Source organism: Crocodylus siamensis, chromosome 2 (genome assembly GCF_052110815.1).
Source record: "Crocodylus siamensis isolate JL-2025a chromosome 2, ASM5211081v1, whole genome shotgun sequence".
Lineage (NCBI taxonomy): Eukaryota > Metazoa > Chordata > Crocodylia > Crocodylidae > Crocodylus > Crocodylus siamensis.
The window spans coordinates 126,314,477-126,341,572 of NC_143396.1; the positions used below are offsets into that span (position 1 = coordinate 126,314,477).

The 27,096-nt window shown below is 42.1% G+C and overlaps 1 protein-coding gene across 1 annotated transcript in view; it reads left to right on the forward strand.

Annotated features, from left to right (window-relative positions):
* INTS12 (integrator complex subunit 12) overlaps positions 1-26,759 on the forward strand; it is a 32,204-nt gene extending 5,445 nt beyond the window's left edge. Inside the window, exons 2-7 of the mRNA XM_090036765.1 lie at positions 9,048-9,211; positions 10,436-10,588; positions 11,586-11,773; positions 15,904-16,063; positions 21,222-21,374; positions 22,977-26,759. Of these exons, the coding sequence (XP_089892891.1) occupies positions 9,056-9,211; positions 10,436-10,588; positions 11,586-11,773; positions 15,904-16,063; positions 21,222-21,374; positions 22,977-23,558 (1,392 nt within the window). The 5' untranslated portion in view covers positions 9,048-9,055 and the 3' untranslated portion in view covers positions 23,559-26,759. The remainder of the gene's footprint in view (positions 1-9,047; positions 9,212-10,435; positions 10,589-11,585; positions 11,774-15,903; positions 16,064-21,221; positions 21,375-22,976) is intronic.
* Positions 26,760-27,096: the final 337 nt, after the last annotated feature.

Sequence of the window (27,096 nt, forward strand, 5' to 3'; positions counted from 1 at the left end):
CCCTTTCAAACCCTAGCTTTCTATTAGTCCATGTTTAAAATGGTTTATTCTGGGGAAATACAGAAGAGAAACAGATGTAACTTTCATTTGAGAAGCCATCATGATTATCCTAGAAATTTTACACCATTGAATTGCACTGTAATGTTAGGAAAATAGACTGAATGCATTTAAAAATAGAATATAAAACAAAAACTATTATCGATTCTGTTGAAGAAAATCTGTTACAGTTCTTTGAACAAAATAATAGCTGCGGAGGCAAGCAGGTGTAACATTTCAGATGTTTCAAAATGTAACACGGTTTGAAACATTTCAAAAAGAATATTTCAGCCATGGACAGCAAGGCCCCTTGCTCTCCTCCCCCTATGAGAAGGCTTCAAAATCACTGCTGTGGCATGCAGCAACAGCACTGTCCAACCAGGGGGTGTACTAGGGCATTATTTCTAGGGCTGTGCAAAACAGCAGCGTTCTGCTTCGACATCCGTTTCTATGGAAAAGTGTTTCGTTTCGAGTTTCCTTTCGATTCAAAAACACTGTTCCATTCCAATTCATCGAAACGGTTTCACTATTTCGATACTGTTTTGACATTTTGATCAGGCTGGGGAAAGGAACTCAGGTAGGCTGAGTTCCCTTCCCCAGCCTGATCATAGTGCTGCGGAGGGGAACTCAGCTGAGCTATTTCGAAATGCGAAACATTTCAACTGCCCTCGTTTTGTTTCGAGGCTGTTTTGAAGCCCTTCATTTCATTTTGATTTCACTGTTTCGAGCTCGATATGAGTTGAAACAGTGTTAAAACGAAACAGCCAGAGAAATTTCGCACAGCCCTAATTATTTTCCATACTTTTGATACCTGGGGCACATTTATTTCTGGTTTAAAACTGACACCACATTACACATACCTGCTTTGCCCGCCCCCCCCCCCCAAAAAAACCCCCCAACATGTAACATTCTGTTCCCTTGCCAAAGGAAATCATGCCAGTTCCGAGATGCACTGTTAAAAATGACACCAAATACATCTTTTGTTAAGCAACTTAGTCTCTATGCCAGTGATTTTCAACCATTTTACTCCCAAGACACCCCTCCATAGGTTTTCTGAATTCCACAGCACCCCAATTGAAAATCACTGAGAGAGATCTAATTCAGAAAACACATGCAGGGGTGGAAGAGCCGTGATTCTAAAAACATTGAGAACCACTGATCTAGCTGGTGCCACTTATGGGCAGTTGGGGGCAGGACATCACTCTGCTGTGCCCTACTCTTTCCACTATTTCCCCGTTCTGATCCCTGGTCTGTAACTTTAGGACAAGGGCAGGCCCCCACTGCTGAGGCTGCTCTTACAGGGTGTCTCATGCCAGTGGCCACCCCTACAGCCCCTCCTGCTGGTCTCAGGCACATGGGAGGAGTGGAGGGGATGATCAGCCCATCTGACTTCTCTCAGAGCATTTTGCTAGGAGTGTGTGTGGGTGGATGAGGGAGGGAGGGTAGTGGGCAGTATAGGGGCTGCCTGGGAATGGGAAGGCAGGGAAAGGCAGCAGCAGCTGTGGTAGTTCCAAGAGGAGCAGCCATAGGCCTACTGGAGTAACTAGGGTAGGCGCAGGGTGCTGAATTGGGGAGGAGAGTGTTTACTTCCTCACACATGGGGATCTCACAACACATTTGTTGCTCTCCCACCCTTTGGAAATCATTGCATCAAGGGGATTCTTGATGCTGTGGCTCCTTTCCCCCTGTTTTCCTCCTCCTATTGCTCTCTAGTGAGAGCGGCAAAGCAGAGTGGACAGTCAGTGAGCACTCCCTGCACCCTGGCCACTGCAGGTGCCAGGAGCCCACGGGATGCCAGCAGTGGCCAGTTTTGGAGGAAGTTGTGGCACTCAGAGTGTTGGGATCCACAGAGCTTGGGGTGCAGGGAGCCTGTGGCAGGGTTGGGCAAACGGAGAGCACAGCATTGTGGGATGGTTATTTGACCCCAGCAGTCTTCCCAGCCCAGAGCAGGGGAGCTGGACCCAGTGATCTTACAAGGTCCCCTCCAGCCCTAAACTTCTGTGAATCTGTGAATAATCACATAACATGAAATACTCCATAATGAAACAGTACAAAATAGCACCAGTTCTCTCTAGGTACATTTCTGTCATCCTTTGGTCATTTCAAGAGCATGTTACTGGGTGCATCTATCTGTATATGGAACCGTAATATCTCAAAGGAGTTTCAAAACTGTTTGAGATTTTTCAGATGTTATGTCTATCCACAGCCTAAGTAGATCTAGTTAAAAGATCATTTAGTTAAAGTATTAAAACTTTTTGATTGTTTGCCTGAATAAATAGTTCAAAGTTTAACTAACTAAATCCCTTAGGGAAAGGTGTTTAGGAATTCATATGATGAAAGGCAACGTGCTGTTGTGGATCTGAACCTAAGAAATTAGAAACAGAATGAGAATTAAAGGTCTTTTAACTTTTTGCTTGGATTAAAAAAAAACAGTGGGAACGGTTATATTTTGTTCCAGGACTGATGTTTAATATGTTAGCGATCTAGAAAAGGGAGTTACCAGTGAAAAAGCTAAATTTGCTGATGACACAATTATTAGGTTAGTTGAGCCCAGAAGCAGTTGTGAGGGGTAAGAGAAATAGAATAAACAGAGGTGAATTTGAAGTGCGGTGAAAGGCAAGAGGTAGTATTGGCAAATCTGGTGCAATGCATGTTAGAAAGAACATTTTGAATCAGTAATTAATGTTGCTAGGTTGTAATTAACAGCTACAGAAAACAACATGGGTAGTTGTCATGGAGAGCTGAATGGAAAATCTCTTGATAAGAAATGGCAGTAAAATGTAAACAGTGTTAGGTTTTATAAAAATGGAATTGATAGCATTATAGCACTGCAGTATAATACAGATCAGTGGCATGGCTGTCTCAGAATACCATGCTGAGTACGGGTACTATGTGCTATGGCTCTGGGCTGTGAGCAGCACAGAATCCTGAACCTGCCTGCAGCTGTAGCATTTCCCCCCAGCCCCTGCACTCAGAGCCCCAATCGGGAAGCTGTTGGTCACATTTCGGCAGCTGTGGACGCAGCTGGAAGCTGTCAGGTCCAGACTTGGGAGTGGTGGCATGCTACAGCTATGGGCTTCTGCCGCTACACTGGTGGCAGCCCCAGCCCAGAGAGAGACAGAGAGCACCTGGCACGTGGGAAGCAGCCCTAGCTGCCCATCACTGTGTGGCTGTTGGAGCCACTGCCTACACACAGGCCAGATCCATTCACTTGGTGGGCGCCCACCTGTGGGCCAGATCCAGTTAGTTGGTGAGCCAGATCCAGCCTTTGGGCTTTATTTTGCCTAGCCCTGCCTATTACCTGGCCTGAGGTGCCCTTCTGGGGGAAGATATGAGTGTTGACCTGCTTATCATTGGCAAGACTGAGACCATCCGTGAGCAGAAGTTTTGATAGCTTATGCACCTACGTGGTTAGACAGTGCACTGATAAAGATTTTCTTGGCCAGTACCAATAGCTGTTTATTAACCAACATGGCAACCAACATGGGTTCATTAGAGGCAGGTCCTGTCAGACCAACCTGGTGGCTTTCTATGACCAGGTCACAAAATCCTTAGACGCAGATGTAGTAGTGGACATAGTTTTTCCGGTCTTTAGGAAGGCCTTCGACACTGTCTGTCACCCCATTCTCATTAAAAAACTAGGGTACTGTGGCATCAGCACCTACACAGTCAAATAAGTCACTACCTGGCTGGAGGGCCGCACCCAAGGAGTGGTGGTGGATGGGTCTTATTCAGCCTGGAAGGATGTGGGCAGTGGGGTTCTGCAGGGCTTGGTCCTCAGGCCCGCAGTGTTAAACATCTTCATCAGCGACTTGGACGAGGGAGTAAAAAGCACCCTGTTCAAATTTGCCAACAACACTAAGATGTGGGGGAAAGTGGGCTTGCTAGAAGGGAGGAATAGGCTGCGATCGGACCTAGGCAGGTTAGAGGGGTGGGCGGACGAGAACAGGATGGGATTCAACACTGACAAGTGCAAGGTGCTGCACCTGGGGAGGAAGAACCAGCAGCATACCTACACGCTGGGGAACTCCCTTCTCATCAGTGCAGAGGCAGAAAAGGATCTTGGAGTCATTATTGATGCCAAAATGAACATGGGCCGACAGTGTGGGGACGCGATTAGGAAGGCTAACTATACCTTGTCGTGCATCCACAGATACATTTCAGGCAGGTCCAAGGAGGTGATCCTCCCCCTTTATGTGACACTGGTCAGGCCACAGTTGGAGTACTGCATCCAGTTCTGGGCACCGCACTTCAAGAGGGATGTGGACAACATGGAGAGGGTCCAGAGGAGGGCCACTTGCATGATCGGGGGCAGCAGGGCAGGCCCTATGAGGAGAGGCTACGGGACCTGAACCTATTCAGAGTCCACAAGAGAAGGCTGAGGGGGGATCTAGTGGCCATTTACAAGCTAGTCAGAGGGGACCAGCAGGCACTGGGGAAGTCCCTGTTCCCCCGAGCACTACCAGGAGTGACTAGAAATAACGGTCACAAGCTGGCAGAGGGTAGATTTAGGCTAGATATCAGAAGGCGCTACTTCACGGTCAGGGCAGCTAGGATCTGGAACCAACTTCCAAGCGAAATGGTGCTGACTCCTACCCTGGGGGTGTTTGAGAGGAGGCTAGATGAACACCTTGCCGGAGTCGTTTGACCCCAGTACTCTTTCCTGCCATGGCAGGGGGTCGGACTTGATGATCTGCTCAGGTCCCTTCCAACCCTACCAACTATGAAACTAGCCATATCTGGTTAGATGTGTCAATCTGATAACCAATTTACAGGAATGCAGCCAGGCGGTGTGGAGGGCAGCTCCCTGCAGGTAAGTCTGTGGGGAGGAATGGGCACAGGGGAGGGAAGGGGCATGGGGGGCAGATTGAGGCCTCCACAGTGAGGGAGGGAGTGGGGCAGGGACTGGGGGACCCCAGGCTGGGGCAGGAAGCAGGACATCCATGGGATGAGCATCCCAGTGCTTAAAAATGGCACCGGGGGCGCTTGAACTAAAGCTTGTCAAATGAGCTTTACTTCAAGCACTGCCACCGTTTTTAAGTATGGGGATGCTTTTAACTGGAGCAAAGCTGAAAGGGGTGAGGGTGGATGCAGGCTGGGGGCTCTTAGCTCTTCGCTCTGCTGCCTTTGCCCTGGGAGCCCTGTGCCAGCTGTGTACCCCCTGCCTACCTGGCAGGGGGAGGCACAACTCGTTGCCCCTGCTACTGCCCCTGCATGGCCAGCACAGGGCTCCCAGGGCAAAGGCAGCAGGGCAGAGAGCCCCAAGCCCACAATGAACAGCCCACATCCACCCTGCACAAATCTGGGAAGGCGTATGTCCCCCCATGTCTCCCCTGGGGAGAGCATGCAGCAGCAGGGAGCTGCCCCCTCTCCCCTTCCATGCCTCTGGACAAGCCACCCGCAGCTCTGTCCCACTCCCTGCCCCATATCCCATTCACCACCCTGGCTGGGCAGTGCCCCCAATCCCTGCCCCTGCCACCCTCCCTTCCTTGCTGTGGGAGCTTTGATACCCCTTCCCCGCCCCATACCTCTTCCCTTCTACAGACTTACCTATAGAGAGCTGCTTTCCATGCTGCCCAGCTACATTCCTGGCCACATGCGTGTGTGCAGCCATGCACATGCATGCGGCATCCAGGGGCCCTGGCCAGAAGGCATAATTCATTATATTTATCAGCAAACATTATCGGCCAAAAAAAGCCAATAGCTAATAATGTAAATTTCCCTTTTATTGGTGCCAATCCAGTATTCAACCGATATATCAGTGCGCCTCCATTAAACAGATTTTGAGAGTTGCGTTTTGGGACTTCGGGAACTAAATATTATCTCATTTCTTTTGTTGGCCTGGGCCTAAAAGATCCATGGCATAGGAAGACGCTGAACTCCAGTTTCTCATGTCGCGGGCTAATGACTTAAGCTTTACACCATCTTTCTCACTGTTCTCAAAAATCTGGTGTTGGTTACTATTAAAGGCAAGATAAATGAACCAGACCAGCAGTTGGTTTGAGACTGTATGGCAGTTTCTCTGTTATTGTATTCCAGTCAGAGAGCAGTTTATGAAATTTATGCTTACAGGTGACATCTGTTTCAAAGTTAGCAACTGATGAGCTTCTTCCTCTTTCAGCAGATGGATATTTTTCCTTCTTTAACTTTAAAATATATGTTTTTAATTGAAAATTCATTTCCAAGCTCAGCCCTTATATACTCAGTTTTAGCCTAGAGCATATTTTAACTGTCTTAAGTATTCCTGTAAAAAGAAGCATTATGGACAAAACACTGACAGATTCTTAACTATGATACTACTAACATGTGGCATTATTATGATGTTAACCTTGAGGCCAGAAGAGGGATGCCAAGCTTTGGTATACACATCAAAGAATTAAATCCAAACTGCACATATTTTTACAGTTTCTTGACAGTGAAGTTCTTAAAAAGCTAACTCCAGAAAGAGATTTATGAATTATTACTGGAAAACAAAACTGTCCCTGAGCTATTTGAATCGATGTGCTAGTAGTCACTTTCTTAGAGTTCTTTTAATTTGAGAAGTCACATTTAGCCTGAAACCATCCTGAGTTTGGCTTGCTACTAACATCTGTTCTTAATGTCAGTAAGTTATATGCAGATTTGTAAACAGGGAAGCTCTCAGAAAAGGAACTTTAAGTCCCTCAAGCGATCCGTTACTCCAGTTGATATGAACTGGGTTTTTCTACTATTTCACCATTTTTATATCATTGGGGATTTAACAGAGACCAAGTTATACACTGTGTGGTACTGAAACTCAGACCATAAACACAGAACAAAGAAAAAGAACAGATAGTACAGCGCACAGATCTCAAGAGTGGTCTGAGCAGTTATCTAAGATAGATGTATGAGAGAGGAGGATATCTACTTTCTGCATGCATTGAAATTCATTTTTGTAGACATCAGAGAGAAACTGAGTTGCTTGAGATGGGCTTACACTGTAGTCTTTGCTTGATCAGTAGAGAGCCAGAGTTACTGGTGTTTTGGACTTAGTAGTGGAAGTTTTATGGCCTCTGGGAAATGATTTGACAAGAAGGAAAGATTAAGGAATAGAGAAAAGGTTCTGAATAGAATTCTTAACTCTCTGCTGGGTCCATTGATAAAATCTGTATGAAGTCTATTATGTGGTGAACTCCTTGATGATCTTGGTAGAGTGATTCTCTAGTGTCTTGTGAAAGCCCAGCATGAGATAAAGATTCCTGGAGACTTCTAGGCAAGCAGTAAGGGAGCAGCCTACCTCTGCTGGTGAATTGTCCAGAGGGTAAAAGTTCACCGTCTCAACATCAAAAGGAATTCACTCAAGACCCTGCAAGCTGGAACCAGAGTAAATGTCCAAGCTATGCTTTTGAGGCCTCATGAAAGCTCTTTCAAGAATGTATTCTGAATTACAAAATAAAAAGTAAGACATCACAATCATTTTGGGATGATGATAAAAGGAATTGTTAAAAATACATATTTCTCATGCTTTTTGGAATAGATGAGCAGCCTCAGTTTGCTGTAGCTTTCCTTAGACTGTCGTAATAAAGAGATATTGCTGATATAGAGTAATCTGTTCTCTTGTAGGGTAGGTCTCTCATTTAGTTGCCCTTTCTGGAATTTATGTTGCTGAAATTGACTGAGAAGGCTCCAGAGTGCAAAAATGAGTGGTATGAACCAAGGTTATTTAAAAACAAATGTTACCCCTTTCTGTTCTAAAAGAATTCTATTCAGAACCTTTTCTCTGTTCCATAATCTTTGCAAGTCATTCTTGTCAAATCATTTCCCAGTGGCCATTAAACTAATGGTAAGTCCTAAACACCAGTAACTCTTTTTTTACGGATCAAGTGAAAAGTACAGTACAAGCTCATTCCGTCACTTCATCTCATTTGTGTTTAGATATTGGGGCATTTCATCATCTAAAAAGTTAACAAAAATAAAATTACGTACAAAGAAAATCGATTATCCTAATGTACATTATTGTGAAATTAGCAACCTACAAAAGGAAGTGCATATGCCATTTTAAACTTAGTATGTCTTCTGAGAAGAGGAAACCAGCAACCTTTTTTGCTGTTCTTGAAGTTGCCAGCCATTCTGAATACAAATAGTGAGATTCTGGAATACATGTTCCATGTGCATATAATTTTTGGTAGTGTTAGTGTGATTTTGTAGCTGTGATGGTCCAGGAATTTTGCAAGAGACAAGGATTTCTTAGACGGATATCTTTTATTGGACCATCTCTCTCTCTCTCTCTCTCTCTCTCTCTCTCTCTCTCGACACATACATACACACTTCTGTTGCAGGTAGGTCCTTATATAGAGAGAGACATATATGCACATACATACATAATGTATATATCTATACTGATATCTACCTAGATAGATATTGATACAGATATGTATGTATGTGTGTGTGTGTGTGTGTCTCTCTCTCTCTCTCTCTCTATGCATATATATATATTATGTATATGTATATGTAGACCTACCTAAACTGCAGCAGAAATGCACTGCGCAGCAGCTCGTTTGATCATGCTCTTTTTGCCATATACCGCCCCCCTCCCCCCCCTCCCCCCCCCCCCAGCTGATTGGCAGAGGGGCCTGGAAGCCCCACCAGTCACCACTTGCTACCTATCAGCTAAGGGACCAAAAACGTGGTGTTAAATATGCCGCAGTTTTTGCCTCCTGCTTTTTATGGGCCGAAGGGCCCCAATGACCCCACCAGTCACTACTTATTGGTCAGGAGACAAAAACTGCAGCATATTTAAAACCACAGTTTTGCCTCCCAGCCGATAAGTAGCAAGTGGGGCTGATGGGGCCCCTCTAAAAATCAGTGTCAGGGAAGTACACAGCAAAAAGGAGCTGCTGCACAGTGCACTTCTGTCATGATTTAGGTAGGTCCCTATATATATATTTAGATATACTCGCACATATGCCTCCTCTGAACTATTCTGTCTATTCTATTGCATGAGTTATACTGCATGTAAATAATGTTCTCTTGTTTTTCATTTTCCTTCAAAGAGGCTGCTATGGCTGCCACAGTGAACTTGGAACTTGATCCCATCTTTTTGAAAGCCCTTGGCTTCCTTCATTCAAAAAGTAAAGATTCTGCTGAAAAGCTAAAAGCTTTGCTTGATGAGTCTCTGGCGAGAGGAATTGATTCAAGCTATCGTCCTTCACAGAAGGTATTATCATTTGTGGAACATGCAGGTCATTTTACATGTGTTGTTATCGCTCCAGCTATTTCTGTTTTAAGTTTTCTAGATGAAGGACTAAAAGAAGTGGAAAGAAATAAACAGACTTGTGGAGTAACCATGTTGATTGCTCACCTTTAACACAGCAAGGTTGATCCTACTGTTGTTGAAGATAATGGCAGAAATTCTGTAGTCTTTAGTTGGGGCAGACTCTGGATCTGAAAGACAGCTGTTTCTTCTTAAGTTGGAAGAGTTATGAATTTGTAATGTATTGCTCTGCAGTCACTTTCTATTCCTGTACCATATTGGTCATCTGAAATTAACCAAATTGATGGATTTATCAACTTTTAATTAAAACTAAATGCCCATAAAGTGCAGATTAGTTATTGTTGTTGGGGACAGATCTTAAAGGAGTTAAAAACCCGTTTTCTGCAAATTCTGTTGATTTTAAATTTGCATGGGGCAGGTAGTGACCAAAAAAAGCTCAGTGTTTTAAAGCTAAAATAATTTGTAGAAAAAAACCAGCTAAAATTTTACCAGTATATTTAAAACCACTAAAAATATACTAATTAGAACATTAGAAAGAAAATGCTACGCTTTACTGGTCTGCACTGACACATGGATAACTTAGGTTAAATGAAGTGTTATAGTTAGTTCTTCCCTAGGCTAGAAGGAACTTCAGTTGCTCAGCTTTTGATTCTCACACGTATAGCTGTAATTGATCACTCATTTACAACCAACCTGCTTGTTATTCACCACTAATATTAATACATCACTGGTAAGAACTGTTGATATGAATATTCAGATTGACTCACCTAAAAGGTAAATACTGGCCAAGATTAAGCAAAGGCCAATATTCTTCTCTTTGAAGGAAGGAAATATTGATGTTCACTGACTACAGAAATCATCTCCTTTTTGTTTTCATACATTACATTTTGTCTTCAAAATTATCTAAAAATTTTTGTTTGTTATGGTTTTCAGTTTTACAGATTTAAAATTTCTTCCTTTGAAATTAATAAACCAAAATGAACATGTGCTTAGGGTTTTGTTTTGGTTTGGTTATTTTTGTTAAACTAGAACCCTATCTCTTGAAAGGTGTGTGGGGGGGTTTTGTAGAAGTTACTGGAGCCAAATTAAACTTATTTATTCATGTATGTGATTTGATTGGTTACCATTGTATTAGGTTTGTCTTTAAGTCGTCTTTTGTTTGTTTAGGAAGTGGAACAACCCAAAGTATCTATTACCAAACCAATCTCCAGTAAGCAGGAGCCTAAAGCTTCATCCAGCTTGCCTTCAGGCAACAATAATGGCAAACCTACTACAACAGAAAAGGTGAAAAAAGAAACTGAGAAAAGATCTGCTGATAAAGTAAGTCTTAACAATTAAATAATTTGCAGTGAAATTGGTTCTGTTGGTGCTTGAATTTAAAAACATTGTAACAAGAAGCAATTTGTTCATGAAGAACTTGGCAAATTTGATTTATTTTTAGTTAAGGCCATAGCTCACCTGTCCCATTAATTAGCATCACTGGTTAACACAGGACAGACAGCATAGTAAAAATTTCATCTTAATTTTACATAATTTGTAATACATTACTACTCTTGGGAAGAGCATAATAGAAATAGTATGCCAACCTGTCTCTCTCTTTTTTTTTTTTCTCAAGATCCCTGAACTTTTAACAAATCCTGAGCTGTAATACAGAGAACTCCTTAAACTACTAGTTCAGAAATGTTGTGGTGGCAATGAACAGTATCTGTCTAGGAAAGCATATCGTGTAGATGCACAGTTATATTTTAACTGCTGTATTTCTAAACCAGGGTTGTCCAACTTCTAAGTGCCTGGAGGCTATCCACCCAGGGGCTGCACTAATCCAAGCCATGGGTCGTAATGCTACACCACATGCATGGGCAATGCCCCCCCCTCCCCACACACACACGGGATCCTTTATCTAAACCTCATTTGACAAGCACCCCTGCAGCCATTTTAGAATGTGTTGGGGCTTATACACATGATGGTGAGGCCACGCTGGAGTGTTCCAATTAGAATGCAGAACAGACTCAATTAATCAAGTCTGCTCCAAACCTTCCAACGAGAACCTGAACCAGCACATGTATAAGCAGCCCTAGAGTCCACAGCTGGAGCAATAAGACAACAGCTGAGTAGGAGCCTAGAGATGCGCATCAACCCTTCAGAGGTTGCATGCAGCCCAGGGACTGCCAGCTGAACAATGCTGTTCTGAACTGTTTATGCCAGTTGGTTGCTCAGATAAATGTTAATAACTAACCTTTCATGTTTTCATCTTCTCTGTGTGTGTGTGTGTGTGTGTGTGCGCGTGTGTGTGTATGTACGTGTGAATGCTTAACAGATTAAAGGGGAGATAACAGAAGGAGGTGACATTCCAAAAAAACCCAAGCTAGAAAAGCAAGAGACTCGTTCCTCCCCCATCACAGTCCAGACTAGCAAGGATTTGTCTATGCCTGATCTGTCCAGTTTTGATGAAACCAGTGCTGATGATTTTGCTATGGAAATGGGGTTGGCCTGTGTTGTTTGCCGGTAAGTGTCGTATGCTTCATCAAACATACCCTCATACCTTTCTTACAATGCAGTTTTTCAATGAAAAGTGATTGTACAAATGAATTGTATAGATCTGAATTTGCTGTCTCTCAGTGTTTCCAATTAATTACATTTCTTAGCTTGTTAATAATTTTCATCTTTATTCTGCAAAGCATTTAAGGACTTCAATTGAACATAAGCATGGGCATAAAATTAATTATATGGTTAAGTGCGCTTCCTGAATAAGAATGCTATTCTGAAATATGGAGCCTGTAAGAAAAAACATATATAAATGTTAGTGAAGCAGAAATAAAGTCTTGAGGGAAATCATTTCTCATAATAATGTTGAAATTTTTGCCAGAGTGATAAAGACCAGACCTCTGCCCTTCTTTCAGAAAAGACAAAAAATAAATTGAGCATCTTGTATATAGTTAAAAATATTGATTTGTGATTAGAAGCTGAACTTAAAAAGTGAATTGCTAATCACAAGCAGTTTTCTCAAAAGTTAGTTCTCTTCTGAGATGATTTTTTTTTAAATGGCATTTGTAGAGTTTTGTGCGTATTTTATTTCTGTAACAGTTTGCAGTTGAGAGAAGTATTTAGCCATGTTAATCTAACGTCAGGCAGAAGTTAAGAGGTATAAGTTGAAAGTTAGTGATATAAGGTGCCACACTGTCCTGCTTTCTGCCTAATTTGTAGTTGGTTTGCCCATAAAAATATGTCTAGCTACCAACTGAGTATTTATCTCAGACTTAAAGACAAAAGGGCTTCTTCCTGACTTTCCTTTTCTGATGCATGATTAAACATTCTTAGATTGGAATTTAATTTTAAAAAAGAATCTGTTGATGACTTGCAAGCATGTTAGTGTTAATATAACAGAAAATTAGCAAAAGTACTTTTTGAGTACATACAAAGAGTAAGAAGGTTGGTGTGTGTGTGTTTCCCCCCCCCAAACAATTTTCAGCTCCTGTTGTGTTCATAGAGAGAGGGTATCAGATTTACTAATGGATAAGTTATAGTTGTCACATTTTTAAACCATTTAATAAGGTTTCATATTTCAAATCATTGTTGACTTTTTTTCCCATTGTAACAACAGTTGCTAAAAGTTTGAGGTTTTATTAAAGACAGAAAAGGAAAACTTCCATTTAAAAAATATACCTTTTTACTTTTAACTGTGTTGCATGTTTTATAGGGCCAAGCCTCCTAATATGATAGTCATTGTAGATGGTATCAGTTGTCTTATTGGAGGAAGATGGGGGAAGAGTTCAGGTAATCTATAACTCTTGCTTTGAAGATTGATCCAGTGTCTCTTAAGACGAAGTACAACATAATGCACACAGGAAGATAAGAGAACAACAAAGAAAACATATCACTGCAGCCTCTTGCACTGGCTTCTTCCCACAGCCTTGCTGATGGAAGCAAATAGGCCTAGTACATGGTCATGTCAGTCATTCTAAGACCTGCCAAACTTTTACCAGGCCATTTAAGGCATTGCTTCTAGCTGGCCTGTCTGGGCACAGTATATTGCAAAAGAACAACCTTTTTTTAGATAAATGACAAAAGAAGGAAGAGATTAGGGGGGAAAATAACATTCCATATGAAGGGTAAAGTAGCACATGAACCCAAGATTCTGGATTTGTTCAGGACGTAGGTGAACCTATTGGAGGTGTTGATGTTACATGATTCCCTATCTGGCTCGTTCTAGTCAGGACAGTTTCAAGATAAGGACAGATAAAGGTCTGGTGGTATCCTAGTGAATTCCAAGTCTCAGAAGACAGTGGGCAGGGCAGCGTGGCTGGGAGAAGCAGTGGTAGCAGCAGCAGCGGCCTTGGAAGCACTGGCCTGCTTTGAACCAAACCAGGCTGATCCAGGCCACTGTTGCAGAACCTTGCTGACACCTGACAGAGAACAGGCCTCATTGCAATCACACTTCAAAATATCAGAGGCATCATTGTTTCTTTACTACAAAAGCAGCATTCTTACATGTTTTACATTGTATTTACATATCCCCGAGTTCCTTGCATATCTTACCAGCACTAATTAGTGCTGTCTTTAGTCCAAAAGTTTATTTGAGGTTTACTGAAAAAAAAAATGTTTTTTAGGGCCATGGTTTCTGCCACTTTTCAGTTGTCAACTTGTTCTATGGCTTTTACAATGTTTTAGTTTAACTACTAATGAGAACTTCAAATTCAAATGCAAAATACCAGGAACCCAAATTATATTATTTATTTATTCGCAGTATTAATTGGGATCTCTGGTGCTGGGTAAGGACACTTTTTCTATCATGCACACTACACAAGCACAGAACAGAAAGTCGTTTGCCAACTTACGAGTGTTACTCTTTCTTATCGCATTTTATGGACCTGGAAACTCGAGTACAGAGAGATTAAGTGACTTACTTAAAGTCGCACAGCAAGTGAGTGCAAGCCAACTTTAGAACTGAACTGCTCTAACTCTCAAATGATTGAATTGACAACTAAGCTTTGCTTATTCACTTCTAGAGCTAGTCTAGAGTTAGGTGTGAGTATGGCTTTGCTAAGGGTACAATTGGGAATTCAGAGTGAGTAGATATGTTGTTGTTTACCCCTCTTTTCCTTTTAAATAGTCAGAGCAAGAGTATGGAGGTACAGAGAGAGGGCAATTTAAAAAAAAAACACGCCCTCTCCAAAAGATGGATTTGCAGGTGTTGTTGGTTACAGGGCATAAATGAGTGTCAAATAGAAAAATTTTGCAGGTGACACTGTACTCCTTTCAAAGATAAAGAGTTTATGAAAAATTCCTATTACCTTTGCAAGAGCAGACTTCTAAACTTTAATGAATAAATTGATTTCATCTTCATTTTTCAAAGATACAAAACCATTTGGGCTGTCACTTGATTACAAAATTAGTTTAAAATAAGTCTAGCATTGACATTCCTTGGCATGAAAAGTGTATTTTTTTTGTAATCCACTGAAAATTGTCCTTTTATAGTTTTAGAATATGGAAATTAGTCTGTTCCCTAGTGACACGTAGTTGAAACATCATTGTTTGTTCTGACCCAGTTTTTTTTGTAACGAATTGGGTTCTGATCCATCCTGAATCCAAATAGTATGCACTAGAATTTCAAAATATTTCCTCCTTTAATTTTTAAATAGACCATTTAAAAATATATATATTTTTTCCAGAAAATGTTCCAACAGCCATATGGACAACATCTTCTGACTTCATTTTCTTGTTATATAAAAATATAAGGTATTACCTTTCCCCACCCGTCCACAAATAGAGTTTCCATGGTTACCTAGTTACCTGCTCCTTGGGGATATGAGCAAAAGCAGCTTAGCAATTAAATAGCCTGATTTGTCATCTAAAAGAAGAAATCATTAGGAAAATGGTATTTGGCTAATTCACAGGCATACTTCCAGTCATGTGTATATGACTAATTTGTCATTTATACAACTTGATTCCTTTCACCAGAGGCCCAAACAAAATTAAGTCCTCATCACCAGCTTACATGTTTGCTTTGAGGCATACACATCCAATTTTTTCCATGGTGTGGGTGTTATCTGCAGTTTCTAGTGTCTACACGTGTTGTGTAATAAAAGTTACTGTTTGCATGATGACGTTTCTAAAATCCTGAAATTGAAAGCACTGTTACTGATCGTCATTTAGACGTTATTGTAGTCAAAGTGTATTGCTCAACAACTTATAATGATGCAAATATGAAATGGATGATTGTACAGCAGTATTGGGGTGGACATGTAAATATATAGATAGTTGTTCATAAAGTCCACTCTGCAAAGCCAGGTACATAAGATCTTAATGTCTAATATAAAACTCAAGTAGGAAAATAAAAACAGGACCAGGTTGGATGAGATTATTTTTTCAAGTCTGTAATACCATAAAGAAGCAAAAGGGGGGACACACCAAATGATTTTGTCCTGTAGAGGTAACTTATTTTAAAATATATTTAAAATAATATAAACTTTTTTCTGTAGAGAACCAATTTTAGAACAAGCCAGACTTGTTCAGAAGAGTCTATGTAATAGAAAAGGAATCCATTTCATTTTTCCAAATACAGAAAATGCACGTGGAGAGAGAGCATATTTTTAGTTTTTATTTCAGTAATTTTTTCTCAACTGTTTGTCCTGCAGGCAAATGACAGTTTCTTCTGGGAATCAGTTAGTGGAGTGTCAGGAGTGCCATAATCTCTACCACCAGGATTGCCATAAACCTCAGGTGACAGACAAGGAAGTGAATGATCCTCGCCTTGTGTGGTACTGTGCCCGCTGCACCAGACAGATGAAAAGAATGGTAGGAGTCAGTTTTTTGTCTAACATGAGTGGTATCTGAAGACAGCAATTCATATAGGTTGTTTTGGTTTTTGTTGCCTAGAAATCTTTAGAAGGTTGTTGAGGAATCATTTTTCAAAGGTGCACGTTCTTTTTGCTGCTGATTTTTCTTTTTCTTAACCAGAGAGTGTCAAAGAATGTGCTTATTGAACAAAGTAGCATGCTTATTGAACAACATTTTTAACATTACATAAGTGAGACACGGTCAAGTTAATTTCCTCCCCACTAATAAGCAGTGCAAGAAGAAATTAGGTTGATTTGATTTCACGCTCATTTATATCACCAGTCTGCTGAATAGTTTTGTAAGTTTTTTCTTTTCAGTTTTAGCAGTGAGTGAACTGATTTTCTGGAACTTGACAATAACAAAGGATAGCAGGCTTGAGACCAGATCATGTTAAGCAGTGAATATCCTTCACTCTCAGTGGAGCCAGTGGAGGCTGATGCCACATATTTCATAGTTTCTAGGGTCAGAAGGGACCTGAGCAGATCATCTAGTCTGACCCCCTGCCATAGCAGGAAAGAGTACTGGGGTCAAACGACCCCAGCAAGATGTTCATCTAACCTCCTCTTAAACACCCCCAGGGTAGGAGCCAGCACCACTTCTCTTGGAAGTTGGTTCCAGATCCTAGCCGCCCTGACCGTGAAGTAGCGCCTCCTGATACCTAGCCTAAATCTACCCTCTGCCAGCTTGTGACCGTTATTCCTGGTCACTCCTGGCAGTGCTCGGGGGAACAGTGACTCCCCCAATGCCTGCTGATCCCCCCTGACTAGTTTATAACAGGCCACAAGATCCCCCCTCAGCCTTCTCTTGTGGAGGCTGAACAGGTTCAGGTCCCGTAGCCTCTCCTCATAGGGCCTGCCCTGCTGCCCCCTGATCATACGAGTGGCCCTCCTCTGGACCCTCTCCGTGCTGTCGACATCCCTCTTGAAGTGCGGCGCCCAGAACTGGATGCAATACTCCAACTGCGGCCTGACCAGTGCCGAATAGAGGGGGAGGATCACCTCTATGGACCTGCTCGAGATGCATCTGTGGATGCATGACAAGGTGCGGTTGGCCTTCCTAACTGCCTCCCCACACTGCCGGCCCATGTTCATCTTGGAGTCAATGATGACCCCCAGATCCCTTTCCGCCTCCGTGCTGATAAGAGGGGAGTTCCCCAACCTGTAGGTATGGTGCCGGTTGTTCCTCCTGAGGTGCATCACCTTGCACTTGTCTGTGTTGAAACCCATCCTATTCTCATCCGCCCACCCTTGTAACCTGTCTAGGTCTGATTGTAGCCTGTTGCATCCTTCCAGTGTGCCCACGTCCCCCCACATCTTAGTGTCATCAGCAAATTTGAAGAGGGTGCTTTTTACCCCCTCGTCCAAATCACTGATGAAGATGTTGAACAGCACGAGCCCAAGGCCCAAGCCCTGCGGAACCCCACTGCCCACGTCCTTCCAGGTTGAGAAGGAGCCATCCACTACCACCCTCTGGGTGCGGCCCTCCAGCCAGTTGGCGACCCATTTGACTGTGTGGGTGTCTACACCACAGCCCCCCAGTTTCTTAATGAGAACAGGGTGAGAGACAGTGTCAAAAGCCTTCCGGAAGTCCAGGAAGACTATTATAAGCAGGAAAACTGCTACCCCGGCATCTAATGATCTGGTGATCTGATCGTAAAAGGCCACCAGGTTGGTCTGACAGGACCTGCCACTGATGAACTCGTGTTGGTTGCCCCTAAGCATGCAGTCCCCTCCTGGCCCCCCCATGGATGTGTGTGCCAGCATAATTTTCTCAAAACAGCTTGCCTAGGATCAAGGTAAGACTAACCGGCCTATAGTTTCCTGGGTCCTCCTTCCTGCCTTTTTTGAAGATGGGGACCATGTTGGCCCTCTTCCAGTCCTCCAGTACCTCGCGAGAGCACCACGAGTGCTCATAAAGCCGTGCAAGGGGACTTGCAATGACCTCGGCCAGTTCCTTTAGAACTCTAGGGTGGAGATCATCCAAACCGGCTGACTTGAAAACGTCCAGCCCCTCAAGAAGCTCCCTAACTAAATCCTTGCTAACCCGTGGCCCAGGTGTGCCTCCCCCGGGGCCCGAGGGGGGCCCAGGAGGGAGGTGGCTGTTCTGGTCCCTACTTAGGAAGACGGAGGCAAAGAAATCGTTAAACATGTTAGCTTTGCCGTCTGGTGTGACGACCAAGTTTCCCATCACGTCCTGCAAGGGCCCCACATTACCCGGGACCTTCTTTTTACCCCATATGTATTTAAAAAAGGACTTCTTATTGTCCTTGATCTGGGAAGCTAGTCCCAGTTCCATCTCTGCCTTGGCCTTCCTAACTACCCCCCTACATTCCCGAGCAACTACAGAATAGTCCTCCCTGGTGATGACCCCTTCTTTCCATTGGGTGTAAGCCTCCTTTTTAGCAAGGAGACAGTCCTGGATGCTTTTGGTGAGCCATGGAGGCTTGTGTGCTCTCCTGCTCCCTTTGATCCTCGTTGGGATTACCTTCCTTTGGGCTTGGAGGATCGTCTCCTTAAGGAGCGACCACTCTCCTTGGACACCTGGCTCCCCTCCCCTCCGGGACCTCAGCGCTTCTCCAAATATCCTCCTTAGCTCGTTGAAGTTTGCCCTTCTAAAACCTAGGGCCGCTGCCTTACTGCATGCCTTTGCCACCTTGCGCTGGATGGTGAATTCCAGCAGGCGATGATCGCTGTTGCCCAGGTGGTCGAGCACCCGCAGCCCCCTCACCAGGTCATCACCCGTGGCCAGCACTAGGTCCAACAAGGCGTCTCCCCTGGTGGGGCTGTGCACCTCCTGGGTTAGATGGAGGTCCTGCACTCTGGCCAAGAACCTACGTAAGCGTTCAGTCCTGGCTGGCTGTTCTTCCCAGCAGATGTCCGGGAAGTTCAGGTCCCCCATGACTACACATCCTTAGCCTTCACTACCTCTGTGAGCTGACCTAAGAATTCCTGGTCAAGCTCTTCTCCCTGGTTGGGAGGTCTGTAGTAGACTTCCACCGTTAAGTCCCTTTCCCCTTGACTGCCTTGTACTCTAACCCAAAGCACTTCAGAGTGCCCCTCCCCTGACTCCTTGCTAATTGACGAGGATGTGTATTCCTCCTTAATATAGAATGCCACGCCCCCACCTCTCCTTCCTATCCTGTCCCTCCTGTACAGCCTGTAGCCCTTAACATTCACCGCCCAATCATGTGTTGTGTCCCACCACGTTTCCGTAATCCCCACTATGTCCAGGCTGGTGTCAGCGAGCAGGAGGGTGAGTTCCTCCTGCTTGTTACCCATACTATGAGCTTTTGTATAGCATGCGGCTCTTTATTTGCACTGAGCTGTATGTTAGGGCCTTGTCACATCTTTTATTTACATTGTAATAAGCATTACCAAAAGTTAGAATGTGTTCTGCCTAGTTGCGCGGTAATGCTTACTATGATCTCCCAAGCCTGGTCTCTTCTTCTGGCTTCGGGTAGGGGGAGGCATAGGGAGTGGGGGCTGGGAGAGGGTGCTGCCCCTGATGCTGGATCTCCCTGGTGCCCTGGGATCAGAGCTGGTTGGAGAATCTAGTGCAGTCCTGGGGCTGGGACCAAAAATCAGCTAATTATCCTTCCCAGCCCTGGGACCACACCAGAGTCTCCAACTGGCTCCCTTGTGGCCTCAGGGCTGGGATAGAAAATTGTGTTTGTTAGGTTTAGTGAAACCAAAGACATTTTCTTATCTCATTATGTTACTTTCATGTTATCTGCTCAAATTTGTCCTTGCATTAGGAAAAACAGAAAAAAACACTCATTTAAAATGTTTTTTTGCTCTAGGACATCAGCCAATAAGAGTCTTCCCTTTGATGTCATTGTTTCTTTTAGTATTTTGATTGTCTTCAAGCCTTTCAAGTCAGGAATGCTTGCTTATGCTCATTAAAGCATCATAGTAAACTTACTTATGTATATAAATACTTCACACTTCACTTCCCACCCCCAACTGTCATCAGTCATCTTTTCTTTCCAGGTACCAGTTTCCTTTAGCTACCTCACATGTATACTGCTACCTTACTTACCATTTCTGACATCCTTGTAACCTATTTCACAATAGCTGTCTTCTGCTCATACCCTCTCTTCAACTTCTCATGCTTTATCCGTAGTTCCCTTTACTCATACTCCAGACCTGCTTGTAGCAGACATCTCCTCATCTCCCTTCCCTTGTCAACTACCCAGGATGCCTTTCAACAGCTAGAATCTTCCTTACTGGGGATCTGTGGATATAAAACAGATGTTGCCAAATGAAGCAAATCAGCTGATCTGCTTCATTGTGTGAAACGCATGTCACCCATTGTTCCATCCACTGGTCATGTGTAGGGACCTACTCAATTTGCAATTTCATGGACAGTGCCTGATTTTGCATTTTCCGTGAAATCCAAAATCAGGCATTGTCCATGAAATCTGCAAAATAAAAAAACCAAAATCTTACTAAAAATAAAATGCTGGCTCCCCAATACAAGCCAATTGTCCTCATGGCCACTGTGGCCCAGCCTTGCAGCCCCCTGCTTACAGAGATGTGCCCTAGGAATTTCCTGTATGCATTGCTAAGAGGGGAAAGCCTGGAGATGCGTAGAAGCATATCTCTTAAAAGGGGAAAGCCAAGTAGGCACTCCCAGGGCTGAAGGGGCCTAATCCTGTGTGGCAGCCCTGGAAGCGCACAGGACCAGGCCCTTCAAGCCCTGGGTGAACACCTACCCAGGGTGGCTGGAGAGTCCAGGCTGCCTGCACTCTTCTGCCCTAAAGCAAATAGATGTCTGCTGAGAAAAAGCGACAGTTTAGTATTACTTTTTGTCATGGCCACAAAGGCAATTGTAGTACAACAAAGGGTGTGGATATCTGTTTGCTTTTGCTTTGTGCCAACATAAAAATTGTGATGGTAGCACAAAGGTGACACCTCTTACTAGCCTATGACTCAGCTGGAAATTTCCCTACAGATCAAAATTGTATTCACATATGACCTGCTCCCTCACTGTTTGATCTCCAGGCATCATATAAAGGTAATATTATGTCTGATAGCACATTTTTGCTCCCACTTTGATTAACTCAGTTAATAGTACAGAAATATGCCTAATATGGGTTTAATCATTTCTTCTGCAGGCTCAGAAGACACAAAAACCACCTCAGAAACCAGCCCCTGCTGTAGTTTCAGTAGCACCAGCTGTGAAAGATCCATTGGTCAAGAAACCTGAAATAAAACTTAAGCTGGATACAACAGCCACGTTCCTAGCATTCAAGAGGACAGAAGTAAAGGTGCTGTACCCAAAATACTCTATAGAAAGGGTTTTCATTTTATTGCGTGTATGAAAGTCTCTTGCTTGCATGCTGGGTTTTTTTGTTGGGTTTTTTTTTAATTAGACCCCGTACCTGATTTTTTCCCACATATTTAGAGCCTCCAATGAAAATAGCATCCATACACAGTAGTAGCTATAGTCTGGAGGACAGAATTAGTGATGGGTGAAACCCTTCCTTCCATTCCTCTGACTCTGTTTCCTGACTTTTATTTCATAGAGGGTTGGAAAAGGATTTTTCTTTTGTTTTTTTTAATGGGATTTTATAAAATATCTCCATGCTAATAGAAAAGAGGTGGATTGCTGCCTTTTAACAGGATTGTGTTTTGGTAATTCCAAGATTTTTCTATGGTAGCAGAGGAGCAGTGCTTCTTTTTCTGGCATTTAAATGATTTGTTTCCTTCCTTTTTTAATATTTTGGCTTATGTCTTTGCTTCTCTGGGTTCGTTTTCTTTTGTAAAAAAAAAAACAAAAACCTGTAATGAATTGGTAATAGACAATAAACTGGAAAGCATAATAAGTAATATGAATAGACTAACATGCCACGAGCCCAGTCCAGCAAAACACTAATCCTGAATGGAAGGCATTATATTCATGTGTTTAAAGTTATGCTATGTTAACGACTTTACCTGAATCAAAGCCTACATGACTAATGATGCTTATTATACAAACACTAACAAATATGAATACCTTTATTCATCTGATTAAAGTTATGTTCATAAATAATTGGAGGACTAGGACCATATTTCATGCATAAAAGCATAGATATATTGTGAAAAGGGCTTTGTGCTGAGCACAGGACTGGAGCAGAGAACCTCTGGCTTAAAAACATAGCTTTGTGTTGCATCCATGAGTAACAGGGTAATTTCTTTAAAGTCAATGTATATTAACAAAGGCTAACATCTTATGGGGTATATAGAGTAAATTGATTTGTAAACCTGTGTGAAGAGAAAGAGTACTGAATTGTATTAAACTGTGTGAACAAGAACTCTAAAAGGAAAAAATATTGTTTTTGTTTAGACAATATAAGCATGCCTGTGGCATGTATTGATAGGGAATAGTGGAGGAAGAAATACTTCAATCTGTAGCATGGCCAGAAGACTGGTTTCTGCATTATTTTAATTGCCTGGGGTTTTATTTTTGTGATACCATCTATCATCTTGTTATAATACAACTTCAGGTAACAGAAATTTACAGAATAAAACAGAGAAGCTAGTGGACTGCCTTTCTTGTTTCTACTTCATAAGTGTTGGTCTTTTTAATTACTTCAGAGAGGCTGTCATTATAGAGTTTAGTGAGAGATTGTTGTGTCATATGTTAGCCTGGTTTTAGTTAGAAGAAAGGAAAGAAAAGACAATATTGGCTTTGTCTTGACAGAAAATGAAAATGTAGCTGCACCTGTGTCCTTCCTTTCTTAATGTTTTTGACTAATGTGGATCCTGGCAAAATACTAAAGTATTATCCAATAGGTTTTTTTAAGAAACAATTTGAAACAGTTACGTTGTTCTTAGCAAGGATTAAATACTGGTCCAATAAAATGTATTTATTTATGTATTTATTTTAGACCTCAGCAGCAATTTCAGGAAACTCTGCCAGTACCAGTGTTTCTTCTTCAGCAACCAGTGGCCTTACAGGATGGGCTGCCTTTGCAGCCAAAACCTCTTCTACCAGTCCATCAACTGCCAAATTGAGTTCAACAGCACAGAGTACCAGTGGGAAACCTGCAGCCTCCTCTAATGTACAGAAACCTGTGGGTTTGTCAGGATTGGCAACATCTAAAGCAGGACTAGGTTCAAAAATAGCTTCCAACAACAGCAGCACAAGTCCTGTTCAACTGAAGCCACCTCCACCTTTGACACTGGGGAAAACAGGTCTTAGTCGTTCAATAAGCAGTGATAATGTCAGCAAAGTAGGACTCCCTAGTCCAAGCAGTACAACTCCAGGTAGCAGCAGCCAGGCAAACAGTGGCAACGGAAGCAGCGGGACAACAAGTAACAGTGGAAGCAGCACCAGCAAAACCGCTGCAGATTCGGGCAATCAGTCACCATCCTTAAAAGGTCCAACTTCTCAGGAATCACAGCTTAATGCTATGAAAAGGTTACAAATGGTCAAGAAGAAAGCTGCCCAAAAGAAACTAAAAAAGTAATAGAACTGCCTCAGAAACATGTTTGTATTTCTTGAAAATATGTGCGTGATATATGTGTTCTAACTGAATTAATACACACTTCATTTAATAAACAGTCATTCAGCCAACTTCCTGATCACCTTTTTTCTGACGTGCTAAACTATATAAATCTTTGTATCCTGGCTGCCTACAATAGACCTTATAGCTGTGCTCTAGCTCCAGTGAATCAAAGCGTCTCTTCTTCAGTTTGAAGAAGTATTCAGTTTGTCATGCAATTTGTGTAAAGTTTTTTTTAATCCAGCAGTGGCCAACCTGTAGCCTCTGCCACAAGTGGTACAGGCAGCCTTTGTATGTGGCACATGACAGATTAGGGATGGAGAAAGGAATACAGTGGCAAATAGGATAAGAAGCACAAAGCAGAGCAGCAGATCTGGCAGGGGAAGGAGAGCCAAGTAGTAGTTGGGAAGGGTGTGGGGTTGTCCTTGTGGCATGCCTACTGAAAACGTTGACCCTCACTGATATGGACAGTACTTTAGTGTCACTACTGATGTTGGTTTTTAGTGTAATATCTGTCTATACATAGTAGTAATTTGTTGAATAATTCTGTTTGGTTACTCAAAGACTGTGACCAAATTACTACTTATCAAGGAGAAGGTTAAGATAGATGGTTTGAACTCCAGGAGACTATCACTAGACAGTCTACCTTTTTATCATTCTTGCTACTCATGGCTGAACTCTTCCCCCATTTTTCTTTCAAAATTGTTCTTAGAACTGTGGACCCCAAAACTAGAAACAGGTTTTCTGTAGGATTTGGTCTGTGTAAAATACACAATTAATACAGCCCTCCCTTCTTTTAAACCTAACTTTTTTCATTGGGTCTTCAATTCTATTCACAGAGCCCAAAAGGAGACCTTTTCAAAAAGTCACAGGCGCATTACTTCTGTATTTGGAACTGTTGTACTACTGAAATGTTTCTGTACCCAAGCTCCTCAAATTAGCAGACAAAAAGATAAAACAAGATCCTTTGTCTGGAAGTTGAAGCTTGATGAATCCAGACAAAAATAGCATACATTTTTAACAGTGTGAATAATTAATAATTTGGACAATTTAGAAAGGTATGTGGTAGATTCTCTGTTACTGAATGTTTTTTTTCCTAACTGATATACCCTTGTTCAAGCACAAGTATGAAACCTGAAGCAGGAATTAATTCAGGGAAGTCAAGTCACATACCTTGTATCATAGAGCAGGTCAGACTAGATGAACATAAGAGTTTCTCTTGACCTTTTAAAATATATCAATTTTTTGACTAGGTGGAGAAAAAACAAGACATGGTCATGTTTTCAGCTTAAATTGCCCAGAGATGAAACTGCTGAACATCAATATTTTTAGGCAGTATGTATATGTTTCCTGCACCATCTTTTTTAGCCTCTTATTAATATAAGTATTATACATCATTTAATCCAAGACTGTTTTCCTTTGAGTCCATTTTCTAGTATTGTAATTTAACTTTAAGGCATTAATTTAAAGAATTTCCAGTAGAAAGAAGGTTGTACAGACTAACTTGTCAGCCTAGCTTAGGAAAGGCACCCCCAAACTTTCTAACTTCACATTCTATCATGACCAGCTTGATGATGATTTACACGACAATATTTCTCAATCACAGCTTTATTAAGGGAAGGCAAAACAGCAGAAAAATGCCTTAAATGTCTATGTACATAGTACAGTCATGGCCACTTCTGAAAATTCTAAGATAGATGGATGCATTCTCCTTTGCATTTGTTTAAATTAATACTGTATATAAATGCATCAAGGAAGTATAAAGAAGATGCACTAGAATGCTTAAAAAATATGGTCAGCAAGCATAAATGCTAAGTTTAGATTATGGTGTGTTTCTTCTCTTGGGGTCCCTTGTGAGGAATCTGTCAATACTGGAAATTTAATAAAGCTATGTCCTAAATAGCTAAAAGTGCATTTTTAAGTGCTAAAATCGAAGGATAGACTGGACTTGTAATTTTACCATACAAGCTAATGTAGTATAATGTTTACCTTGACCAACAAATACAGCTGGTCTTACTCGTACTTCCTTTTTTAAGATGGGTCAGCCAATGTGTTAAATTTCACTTTTAACTAGTAAAAATAACTTCAGGTCTTCAAGTAGTAGATTATTTATTTTAAAAGAATTACCTTTGACTGCTAGTATAATTGTTGTTTGCTTTTAACTTACAATTTTGTGGAAAGGTTCCCTTTTCTCCATTTTTATTCTCTAGGTCACAGACAATAGTTTAAAAGTAACAGCAGCAAGAGGAAATAAAGATATCTTTATTGTCTCTGGATCAGTTCCATTTATCTTTTTTCCTGGTGCAGAAGGTTTTTTAATGATTGTGTAGAGGAGGAACATTAAACCAGTTTCTGTGTGCAAATGCAAGGACTTTTTCTATTCTATATGCTAATCTGTAGGAAAGTTGCATCTACTATAAAATGGAGCATAAGAATAAGGTTTTTTTAATATTTAGTTTATTCCTGTATAAGGCATTTTTCTCTGACTGTAAAATTTACTCCCACAGAAATGGCTTCAATCTTGCCTTTGAAAACTTGATGGTAGATTTGCTCATATGTATATAAGGGCCCAGGGCCTTAATCTGAATCTTGAAATTGTCACCTGTTTTTGGTATGTCTGGAGTAAGAACAGGAGGGAGAGATCATTTGACATCTCACCTAGATTTATTTTTAATGCCTGTATAATTGCATCATTCGGTAGGGATGAATCCTAAGTTACCTCCTTTGCTTTTGGAGTATAAAATTAGGGCCAGTAATTTTTAACGGTCTATCTTTTTTTTATGGTGAGGCCAGGCCTTAGGGTTTGCTGAGAAAGCCATACTTGCTGAAATGACAGCAGAGGTGCAATTTATATGAGCAAGAGAATGTTTTACCAATATCTCTGTTCCAGTTTTCCAAATATGCTATGTTGGAAGAAGACGACTTGTTTGTATGTGTGCACAAACACACAAATAATCACATGTACATTAGGGCTTTTGCTGATATGAAACGTTGAATTTCTAGGACACTTGTATGCCTACCAAAATGTCTAGTATAGCCTGGTCTGTAAGGCAGATGCTTAGCCTAAATATATGAGACAGAAGCTGCTGAAAAACAAAGCAGGATTCAGCTTTGTTTTCTGTTTTATGGTCATGGCAAAATGTATAAAAATCTATGCGTCTACAAGAAGGAGGTATATATACATTTTATGATGTTCAATAGAATTCACCTTGCAGAACTATTGCCAGACTGTACTTTGGGGCTCCAAAATTATAGCTGAAAGTATGGCATCCTCTTTAGAGCAGATGACTGAAAAGCATTACTCAAGTAATGAGTCAGTCTCAGTCTGTCAGAGGCTCCACGATCAGGAGTGGCACGTGGCTGGGCTGAGCCGTGCCTCTGCTGCCCGGGCCGGGCTGGGTGAGTGGGGTCAGAGCCCAGGTGGCTTGTCCAGGAGGAAGGGCAGGGGTGAGACGGCGGGGGGGGTCAGGGGTGGATCTGGGGTGCCCTCTCTTACAAAAAA